Source organism: Gadus chalcogrammus, chromosome 7, assembly GCF_026213295.1.
Source record: "Gadus chalcogrammus isolate NIFS_2021 chromosome 7, NIFS_Gcha_1.0, whole genome shotgun sequence".
NCBI lineage: Eukaryota > Metazoa > Chordata > Actinopteri > Gadiformes > Gadidae > Gadus > Gadus chalcogrammus.
This window is the reverse complement of record NC_079418.1, coordinates 31,688,020-31,699,272: the sequence shown is the minus strand read 5'-3', so window position 1 is coordinate 31,699,272 and position 11,253 is coordinate 31,688,020. Positions and strand designations below refer to the sequence as shown.

Here is an 11,253-nt window from a genome sequence, read left to right as displayed (position 1 = left end):
ATTCTCTCTACGGGATGGACGCGGCGGGCGGAGCTTCTTTCACCGAACCCGTTTTAGTTGCGGCGCTGTCATCGTTCTTGGGTGTGGTTTGAACAGGACCGTTAGGAGGATATCGAAGCTCTGCAATCCTTTTACTTTCACCGGCCAAACCGAGGAAGAAGCCCACAGCGAACCGCGTAGTGCTCTCTCGTCTGGTCGCGGTGAGGACAAGGAGGATTCCCTTCAGACTTACTGTGTGAAGTACAAAGGAGCTTCGCTTGGCGCCATTGTGGATCTGATGGGCAAAAGTTTCACCGGAGCTTAAATAATTTACTTGTTCATTTACTTCAAGGGTGTAAGATTAGAAGACGACCGGACTCAACATGCCGAAGACGGTAAGGACCTGTTTTTCTTTATCCGGTTTTTATGCGGGTTTCATTCCCTCTTTTTGTCTTTCCTTCCCTCACTCTCTTGTTCCTCTCTATCTCTCTCGTTCCCTTGCTCTCTCTCCCTTCCTCTCTGTCTCCTGTTCCCTTCCTCTCTCCCCTTCTGCGGGTCAATGCGGTTTCTCTACCGGTCGCTTATACTCCACTAAACGAGTTATAACCTTTGATTTTCCATCGGTATCGATGACTTTCCTCCCGAAGTGAGTGTTTAATTCTGGTTTATAAAGCGGCCAGGGGCCGGGGAACGGAGTCAGCGTGGGGCCCTCTCACTCTCAGACTGGTCCCAGACCCGATGGGTTATAAAGCGGCCAGGGGCCGGGGAGCGGAGTCAGCGTGGGGCCCTCTCTCTCTCAGACCGGTCCCAGATCTGATTTGGTACCGGCAGGAAATGTTACACAACCCTAAATTACACCCATCAATGTGTCACAATAGTCGATAAACCATGATACCGAGACGGATCCCATTAATAAATTGTTCTTTAATGGATCAGCGGCTCTGAGGGGGGGGGGGAATGTGGTGTGTGTGTGTGTGTGTGTGTGTGTGTGTGTGTGTGTGTGTGTGTGTGTGTGTGTGTGTGTGTGTGTGTGTGTGTGTGTGTGTGTGTGTGTGTGTGTGTGTGTGTGTGTGTGTGTGTTCGTGTGAGCTTGTGTGTGTGTGTGTGTGTGTGTGGGGAGGAGGAGGGTGGGGGTAGACAAAGTGTCTGGGTCGTACGGTGTATCACAAATTACTCCACTTGAAACAGACATCGGGGAATACTGCAATATTAACGACCTCTATTCGGTTAATCTCAGGGTTAGGTCTGAGTCCGATGTCAGGGTCAGCATCCTTGGCCGGAATCAAATCTGGGCTCCTCTGTTGGTTCGAGAACAATGAAGACAATGGACACTCGGTTAATGATGGATGGGGCCTGATAACACAGGTGTTATCAGGTGGGTTACAGATGTGTGTGTGTGTGTGTGTGTGTGTGTGTGTGTGTGTGTGTGTGTGTGTGTGTGTGTGTGTGTGTGTGTGTGTGTGTGTGTGTGTGTGTGTGTGTGTGTGTGTGTGTGTGTGTGTAAAGGTTGTATAAAGAGTGAATGGTGTTGTATTTTGCTCATGTGTGACAGAGATGTTAAAGAATCCCGTCTAAGCTGTGCTATAAAATAAAATAGCCTCCCCAATTCAGTTCACATCCGCCTTAGATTGCTAATAACGCGTGACCTTCTATGTTGTTGACCGATGCCTACCAAACTACATGTTGCCGTGGAGAGGGATTCTCCACCGCCACTACCAAGTAAAACAAATAGCTTGAGGGTGATGGTCGGCTCTCTGTGTGAATGGTGGGGCGTTGTGTTATTTAAGAGATGTACGTTAAGGTTATTAATAAAGATGAATCTTATTTGAGCCAGAGAACACACACAGGCGGTCCTTAGAGTCCTTAAGGTTATAAGTAGAGTTATATCTTATCTGAGCTAGAGAACATGTATAAAGCCAAATCAATAAGCATAAAAAAACGGCGAAAGGCATATAAAGACTGTACTCCTCTACACCTGAAAGTTGGTTCTCTGTTATAAGTAGTTATCAAACTAAAGAGTCAAAGACTATGACTACACCCATTTGAACCAACTCTACTCACTAGAGGCCTCTTAATAGCTTTTTGTTATATTTCCTACGTTTCTGAAGTGATCTTTCAAGTACGCCGCTAAAAAGAAATGTATTGCGACGATATGTCGTCTCCGTTCATTTCCTTCGCATTCTTTGGCGGAGTTATTATGTGGCGGTGGCATCTTGTATCTAAGGAAGTGTCGTTGTGACTCAAGGCTTCTGCTATTACATCAGTTCCTCTCTTGCGGTTTGCAGCCCAACAACCTTATATGGAGATTCCCATCACGTTCTAGCCCTCTTTGTGTCCCCCTCCTCACCCACGCAAAGAAGGCCTCAACTGCTTTCCCCCCTCCCTCACCCCCCTCTCTCTCTCTCTCTCTCTCACTCTCTCTCACTCTCCCTCCATCTCCCTCTGCCCCTCTATCTCCCTTTCTGTTTCACTCCCTCTCCCTCTCGATCTCCCTCTCTCTCCCTCGCCACACATTAAAGACAGTGATTGTGCTTTAATCCCTGTTCATTATCTATCTTGGCGCGTCAACAAGCCATGTTGTTTTTATACATGGCTTGTATCAGAGACGTGCTAGAGCCCGAGAACGTCTAGACGCTTAAGCAGAGAGTGTGTCCTCACTTAAACATGACCTTTCCTTCCATTGAAATGCTGTTTTTCAATGCAACAATACAATCAGAAAAACCAACTTTTTTTAATATTCAAGATGTCAAGAAGTCAGAGAGAAGCACAACCTTTTAAAGTCTTGTTTGGTTCGATCCCAGAAAAAAGGAAGAAGCAAAGAACCGGGTTTCCATGCCACCTCAAGTCAGTGTTGGAAACTCAAACATAACCAGCCTTTGTGCTGTCATGGGTTGGCTTGGGTAAACCAGTAAGATGCATAACAACACCGTTACAAAGACCCCATAGAAAACATGGCCGTGTAACTCGCCCCTCTGGGTCCTGACTGACTCCAGTTTGTTAATAATAAGTGAAAAACCTGAACGAGGTCCTGCTGGACATTTGAGGGGAACGGGGCCGAGAACCCGGGAGGTATGTGGACCGGGCGGATTAGGGCTCTTGGTGGAGCGCAGTGCGCAGTGGATTAACCTGTTTGTAGAACACAACAACGGTACCTGGGGTCCAGACGTATGAGGGACTTTTACTGGGAACCAACCGCCTCTGAGCAGAACCGACTGACAGAACTGAAGAGTAAGTGCGTTGCTATTGTTGTTAGTCATTGATCGCTGATCGCCTATTGATCCAGCTCTGGGGTGGGTATCCCCGCTGCGATGCAGAGCTGGGATCAACCAGAAACTATTTGTTGTTTGGTCTCTTTGGTATTTACTACGTTGGGATATGGATTGCAATATCCAACTATAGATATAGCCTACGTATTCTGGTTACAATCGGGTAAAACTGCAATACTCCCTCACAAGTACAAACTGCAGTGCTACTCTTGTTCAGTCAAATGTGGCAACGTCAGAGTAACACTGAGTGCTTCTGCAGGGAAAGTGGAAAGGGGAAGCCAAACAAAGTACTTAGATTTGAAAATGTTCCGTTTGGAAAAAAAAGTGGTGGTCAAAGCCTGATTGACTTTCCTCCTTTATATTAAATTCCCTCATTCTTGCCCAACTCAGCTTTACACCCTACTTTGTCCTTCGTCGCCTATGTTCAGTTGGGGAGCTTTAGCATGTAGCATTGGCATAAGTATTTTCTTAAAGGGAAATCGGGGTGGGGCCAGGGGGAGATTTGGTGTTCTGACCACGCTGTGTTGCAGGTTGTAACCAACGGCAACGGCAGCAGAAGGAACCCTGTGATTCGGAGGCTGGGTGAGGTATGGGTCTTAAACAGGGAATGACAGCACCAGGCTCCGCGATAAGAACATTCCAGCATGTTTCCTACTGTGGTACACATTCCCAAGCTCCCAGTGACTGCCTGCCGATGGTGATTGGTCGAAAATAGGACTGACTTTCTTACTCCTTACTTCAAGGTTTTTGCCTTCAAATAAAGGCGACGTGACCCGGGTTGCTTACCAACCATATCAATCTGGATACAGTCTTCCCTTTTATTTCATTTGGTCAAACAACCAGAGTTCTGTAACAATCGGGTTGTCGTTGACTTTGGCCCCTGTGTGGCCCCTTCCCTACGCCCTCACACGCACATCGGGCCCCTCATGCTAATATGAGCTGTGGGGACTTGATGGAGGCGGTCTCTTACAACACAGACTGTAGTTTATGTCTGAGGTCGTCGCTGGGACTTCTAAGGGGGGAGAAGCCTTAAATGTACGCCGACAATCCTCACCGAAGGAGTTCCCACACTAAAAACTAGTCTAAATCCGGATTGGACCGTGACACCAGAACTGTAGCTTGCTCTAAAGGGTGTTTTCTGGTTTAGAAACAGATGTGTGGCAACAGACAGCTGCAGGGGGAACACAAGGCTGTATAGCGGAGGTCCTGCCAACGAGAAACAGGGAGTCAAGGGCTAATAATAGTGTGTTAGTGTTTCCTAGGGCTTGGTCATGTCAGACACACCCAGACCAGAACATTCATAGTCTTGGTTCCTGTTTTTATGGGTTCACTCCCTGAGCACCCGAGTCAGATCTATTTAGATCACCTCTCTACGGGGCCGTGAACTTCACTTGCAAATCCTCGCCTCTCCGCACGGCCAGGAAGTCAGCAAAATGTCTTCTTAGCCGAGGGCGCGCGCAGATAACCTCATGACCTCATCGTGTGGCAGGTCAGGCCATACGGAAACACACAAAGGAAGCCTGCGAAGACGAGGCCGGTCTGTAGGCCGCGAGCGCAGTAAGCGAGCGCAGTAGGCCAGCGCAGTAGGCCAGCGCAGTAGGCGAGCGCAGTAGGCGAGCGCAGTAGGCCAGCGCAGTAGGGGAGCGCAGTAGGCGACCACATGGCGGAGCACCACTCCTCATAAGGTGATGGGGCAGTGGTCGGGGTTTCCATGACAGGAAGGGCGTCACTCTCTATTTTTGAATCTAAAATATTGTGAACCCTGGCCCGGTTATCCAACCCAGAGCTAGGGAATGTGGGCAGAAGATGGCCAAACACAACTCTGACGCAGATCCGAAAGGTTAGGCGGCAAATGGGTCTGCAGCATCATCTCTATTACTGAGAAAAGATTCGCCAAACGTTGGATTATTGATGTCATCGGACTAAGAGTTCCTTCTCCTTGGGTCCAGTTTGGGAAAAGGACGTAAACTGTCAGCAAATTCCTCACGGAAACTGAGTTTATGTCAGGACTGTGATTAAAAAAAAAAAAAATCAAAAGCAATTTCTTCGAAAATGTCGTTTCCTCTTTACGTTATTGCCAATAGTAGAACCCCCCCCCCCCTCAGCTCTGAAGGGCCCTGGTCCCCCCCCACCTGGTCCGTGCTGGCTATCTGTGGGGCTCGCTGCTGCTGGTGATGACAGGAAGTGTCCTGGGCCCTGCACAGGGTCGCGCTGACAGCCATGGAAAGAACGCAGGTCTAATCAGGGGAGATAAAGCGCCCCATTGTGGCAGTGGCCGGGCGGCGTGGGCCCGGGCAGCAGGAGTTATTCCCCAGCTGGCCCACCAGGCGATGGGCGGCTGGGCAATGTCTCAGCAGGCAGAGAGTTTGCTGGGTTTAGTGCGGAGTGAAGCCATGGCTTCCCTAGAGCAGAGTGGGCACAATGGGTTGTTGTCTTGTCTGGAGGATTTGTTTGTATGGTCCCCCCCCCCCCCACCCTATCAAACGTGTGACTTCATCGCAGCGTTACGTTGCCGTCTAAAGGCCTACTTATATCTAATGTACTGCTGATAGTTATCGAGTGTGAATGGGTCTATTGTGTGTCCCTGCTCTGGCTTAGATTATATTGTTGTTGAAGCGATTTTGAAGGGAAATACGTACTATTGTTGTTAGCTCACCGATCCTGAGGGGAAATATGTACTATTATTGTTATTTAGCATTTTTAATGGGAAATATGTACTTTTGTTTGTTGGCATAGCCATTTAAAATGGGAAATATGTAATTTTGTTTGTTGGCATAGCCATTTTTAATGGGAAATATGTACTTTTGTTTTTTAGCTTAGTGGTTTTTTTTGATGTAAAATATGTACTATTGTAAGCGTACCGTGCTACAGGGGAATCCCTCCACGTCCTGCATTTCCTGTTCTCGGGGAGTTTTCCCGCCTCAAGAGCCTATTATGGGATGGTGCCAGATCGCCTGTGGAGATCCCTTTCGGGGATGGTCGACTATTTAATCTTTATATTCTAATCTCGTATTTGTACTTATTTCTACTTTCAATTAATCTATTATTATTTTGTTGTTTTTTATCTGGTGAACTCGATCTTTCAAAGCTATGATATCAAATTTTATTATATTTTATTTTACATATTCTAGGTTAGGAAATCCTTTTTTTATGGTGTGAAGCTAAGCACTGGTGCTTCACAAATAAAGTTTTAGATTACGAGATACAGGACAGAAGAATAGAGCCCCTCTCTAGATTGAGTTGTGCCGATGACAACCAAATGCTGATGCAACACAGGAAGAAGCACTCTGAGTTCGGCAGCAGAGTAGAGAGAGGATGTGGTCACTTCCTGTAGATGGCTTTTACCACCAGAGTCGTTGTGGCACAGCCTCAGAGACGTATGAAGGTATAAAGACGAGACAGAGAGCCATGAGAGTAGTGAACGACAGGTTCAGAGTTTACCTAGACTCTGCATAGCCTCTTCCCCCCCACACACACACACACACACACACACACACACACACACACACACACACACACACACACACACACACACACACACACACACACACACACACACACACACACACACACACACACACACACCCCCTCTTACGCACTTATTGAATGTTGTACGTCCTGGCACTTAATGTACGCACTTATTGTATGTTGTACGTCCTGGCACCTAAAAATAGTACCTAGCATTGTGTAGCATCGTATCCTAGCTATCTTTGTTGAATACGGGGAATGGGTTAACCTAGCGATTGTTAGTGCTTGGCACTTGGTTCTATGAACATCCTTTCTGTACCGAGAGCGATATATTGTTGTTTCTCTTTCTTCTGACAAATGTTCTTATGTAAGGCGCTTTGGATGAAAGCGTCTGCTAAATGTAAATGTATGTAAATGTAGTTCACGAGTGACTTTTGAGGTCACTAGGTGTAGGCCCTACTTTGTGTATTCATTCAGCTTCCTGTGGAGTTCCACCATCACAAATATTTGAACCGAACATTTAATGTTTCCTTTGTTTCCTACTTTGTGTTTCAACACGTTCACAAGCTGAAAGGAATGTCACATAACAATTGAATTAAACTTTTTGACAATCTTTGAACTAGTTGTTAATAAGAATTGCGAATGCGTGTCATGTTAAACTACGTGTGTGAACACAGTGACACTAGCATGTTACTTTCTTCGAGCGTAAATGAGCAAATATCGAAAGTTGTTGGTGTTGCTCGTGCTTATGTTCAGCTCTACAAATGATGAATGAAGTACAGATTAGCCGTTAGCTGTGATGCTACATCTAGTGTTCTTCTCTACAGATGAACCCTTAGCTGTGTTGCTCATCCTAATGCACTCTGCCCGTACGGATTAGAAGTGTCGCTAATGCTAATGCTCTCAGCCATACAGATTAGCTGTATAGCTAATGATAATGTTCTCAGCCATACAGATTAGCCGCGTAGCTAATGCTAATGCTGTCTTCCCCACAGATTAGCGTGAGAGTGACCACGATGGATGCGGAGCTGGAGTTCGCCATCCAGCCCAGCACGACGGGCAAGCAGCTCTACGACCAGGTAACCATGACGCCAACGCTCCTGCATTGTTCATCTTCAACGAGTGGCCATCTTGGATCGGAAGACTAGCTTGGTAGGGGAGCAGCAGGCGGCCTCCTCCACCCAGCTAGCATTCAGATCCAAAATGGAGCCCACGTGGCCCTGAGGTTAAAAAAGAGCCCTCAGCCATAACCAGCTTTCTCCTGAACATCTCCCCGCTCTCCATGCACTGTTTACTGTTTCTATGACACCTAGCCGCGTTAGCTCCTTCGCTCCTAGCTTATCACCGTAGCGATGACTTCTTATTAGACATCCACCGATGACGAGCGGAGAGACACCAACGTTACAGTTTCTGATCTGTGAAAGCGACTGTAAAGTAACGTTGGCGTAACTGACAAAATCAAGCAATCGTTCAGCAGTTTGACAGGAAAATGAACGATGATGACGGCAGTGATTTATCAAAAGTTGATGGACTTTCAAGCTAAAGAGCCCTTTAAGCTAAAGAGACTTAAACCAAATGTCACTCCAGAAGTACATTTCATACGTTCTGGAAATGTGAGAAAGATGAATGGTTAGGGTTGTAGTCTTAACCTAGGCCTTTAATTGTTTAGAAGGCACTTCACGACGCAATACAGGAATACAATGCTGTACTCGAGCGTGGTAATATAATATACGGAGCTACAACGGTCACACAATGCAGTCATCTGCTCCTCCGACAGACCCCTTACCAACGGCCCACTGCCCTCACTAACCCAAACCGCCGCGAGAGGTTCTCCCTGTTCTGCAGCACCCTGAGGTTTCTGGTTGTTCTGCAGGTGGTGAAGACCATCGGGCTTAGGGAGGTGTGGTACTTCGGACTGCAGTACCAGGACACCAAAGGCTTCTCCACGTGGCTCAAACTCAACAAGAAGGTGATTCCCCTCCCAATGTTCAGCCTAACCGAGTCTCCAGACCCGAGTCACACCCCATGTTAATGCTATTTGTGAAGATAGAGTCCTGGTGGCTAAACCTGGCCTATGGTACAGTGCGTTGTGGTGAAAGCACACTACTAGGTAACAACACTGACCTACACAACACTAGCATCTGCTAACGTGCCAACACGGAAGATAACAGCTAAAACAGGCCGTGAGGCTACAGTTGACCCGTGGGTACAGAGAAATAAGAACAATTGCACTAAATTAAAATATATATATCAATCAATATCAATCATCATTCAATCAATGTTTAGCCTCAACAGGTGTCCTAATGCGATAATGCTAAAGGACTAGCCAGGCCATCGCGCTACAGTATGCAAGTTGTGGTAAAAAGTATACCAGGTCAAGGCAATCACTGAATTTGCGAATGCTAACGTGCTACCGTGCTACCGTGCTACCGTGCTAACGCGCTAACAGGTGACGGCCCAGGACGTGAGGAAGGAGAGCCCGCTGCTCTTCAAGTTCCGGGCCAAGTTCTTCCCGGAGGACGTGTCTGAGGAGCTGATCCAGGAGGCCACCCAGCGGCTGTTCTTCCTCCAGGTGAAGGAGGGCATCCTGAACGACGACATCTACTGCCCGCCCGAGACCGCCGTGCTGCTGGCCTCCTACGCCGTGCAGGCCAAGTACGCCGACTACAACAAGGAGAGCCACACCACCGGCTACCTGTCCGGGGACAAGCTCCTCCCACAGAGGTAGGCCCCTCCCACATGCGTTTCTAGCTCCTCCCCCCTGACCCGGGATCCACCGCAGACCTTGTTTTGCTGTGTATTACCCATGATGCACCGCTAAGCCTGTGTGTTGTGTATTACCCATGATGCACCTCGGAATTTGTGTGTTGTGTATTAGCCCTGATGCACTTTGGAATTTGTGTGTCGTGTATTAGCCATGATGCACTTTGGAATTTGTGTGTTGTGTATTACCCATGATGCACCTCTGAGCCTGTGTGTGGTGCATTACCCATGATGCATTGTGTCCACAGAGTGCTGGACCAGCACAAGCTGAACAAAGAGCAGTGGGAGGAGAGGATCCAGGTGTGGCATGAAGAACACAAGGGCATGCTCAGGTGAACACACGCACAAGCACACACACACACACACACACACACACACACACACACACACACACACACACACACACACACACACACACACACACACACACACACACACACACACACACACACAGGAAGCTAAAGAAGCTAAGAAGATCAACTTCCTGTTCAGAGATTAATTTACTAGAATGCTATTGTTGTATTAATGAGTAGTACCTTAAACCGGTAATATTTCTGTTTCCTCATTAGAAACATCTAGTGGCTGGAGATGTAACTACAGCTACAGATATATAACCTCTAGTGGCTTGAGTTAAAACTACAGCTAAATAACCTCTGGTGGCTTAAGTTGGAGCTACAGCTATTTAACCTCTAGTGGCTTAAGTTTAAGCTACAGCTATAGAACCTCTAGTGGCTTAAGATGGAGCTACAGCTATATAACCTCTAGTGGCTTAAGATGGAGCTACAGCTATATAACCTCTAGTGTCTTGAGTTGGAGCTACAGCTACATAACTAGTGTCTTGAGTTAAAGCTCCAGCTAGTTCAGATGTTTGCCATCAGTGCAGTAGAAAGGTGCTACGGTGCAGGTTTAACGTCTACACGATTCATGTGTTCACGTGGCAGAGAGGAGTCCATGATGGAGTACCTGAAGATCGCCCAGGACCTGGAGATGTACGGGGTGAACTACTTCAACATCAAGAACAAGAAGGGCTCCGAGCTGTTCCTGGGCGTGGACGCCCTGGGCCTCAACATCTACGAGCAGAACGACAAGTGGGTCAAAGCCCTCGCCGTTCACCCCTGACTCCGCTAAACCTGCTTTGATTGGTTCTACCACCGTCGTCGGTGGACCTCATCTGTCCATCCAGCTTTTATCAACCTCCTTGCGTGTCTAGGAGGAGGAGCCTCTCCTGGGTTCTCCTCAAGGTCTCTTTGGAGGGCTGAGGGTTTAGGGGGGTCATATAATGAGTGGCGGCGCAATCCCCAATATATGATTATAGTGTAATACTGACAATTAGCTAGTTGAGTGCATTGACTGGCCTGTGATTGAAGGGCGATGTGCTCATCAACACGGCTGTTGCTCTCAGTTCTCAGCAGCGTTTTACAAGTCGGCTGACTCTTTTTGTTTTCTTCCTCATCTCCCCTTCAACAGAATGACGCCCAAAATCGGATTCCCTTGGAGCGAGATCCGAAACATCTCCTTCAACGACAAGAAGTTTGTCATCAAGCCCATCGACAAGAAAGCCCCCGTACGTTACTGACGTCACTTCCACCGCACACCGAATCCATTCTCATGTGTTCATTGACACAAAGTGAGCTCGGGGGAAGGCAGTTCCTGTCGTCATTTACATTTATATTTAGAGCATTTAGTAAGACACTTTCATCCAAGGCTACTTACAATAGATACATTCGTCAGAAGAAAAGAGAAACAACGGTATATCTCTGTCGGTACAGGAAGGATG

General features: G+C 47.4%; 1 protein-coding gene across 3 annotated transcripts in view; it reads left to right on the top strand.

Moving 5' to 3' along the window:
• Window positions 1–78: 78 nt before the first annotated feature.
• Window positions 79–11,253, top strand: part of LOC130385113 (moesin-like) — a 20,553-nt gene continuing 9,378 nt past the window's right edge. The window contains exons 1-8 of one of the 3 annotated variants that reach the window (XM_056593430.1): window positions 79–200; window positions 332–374; window positions 7,709–7,792; window positions 8,587–8,682; window positions 9,163–9,437; window positions 9,725–9,808; window positions 10,418–10,564; window positions 10,944–11,040. In XM_056593430.1, coding sequence (XP_056449405.1) covers window positions 363–374; window positions 7,709–7,792; window positions 8,587–8,682; window positions 9,163–9,437; window positions 9,725–9,808; window positions 10,418–10,564; window positions 10,944–11,040 — 795 coding nt within the window. In that variant the 5' untranslated portion in view covers window positions 79–200; window positions 332–362. Of the gene's footprint in view, window positions 375–7,708; window positions 7,793–8,586; window positions 8,683–9,162; window positions 9,438–9,724; window positions 9,809–10,417; window positions 10,565–10,943; window positions 11,041–11,253 lie in introns of those variants that run through there. The other 2 variants (XM_056593429.1, XM_056593431.1) reach the window with 2 other exon arrangements.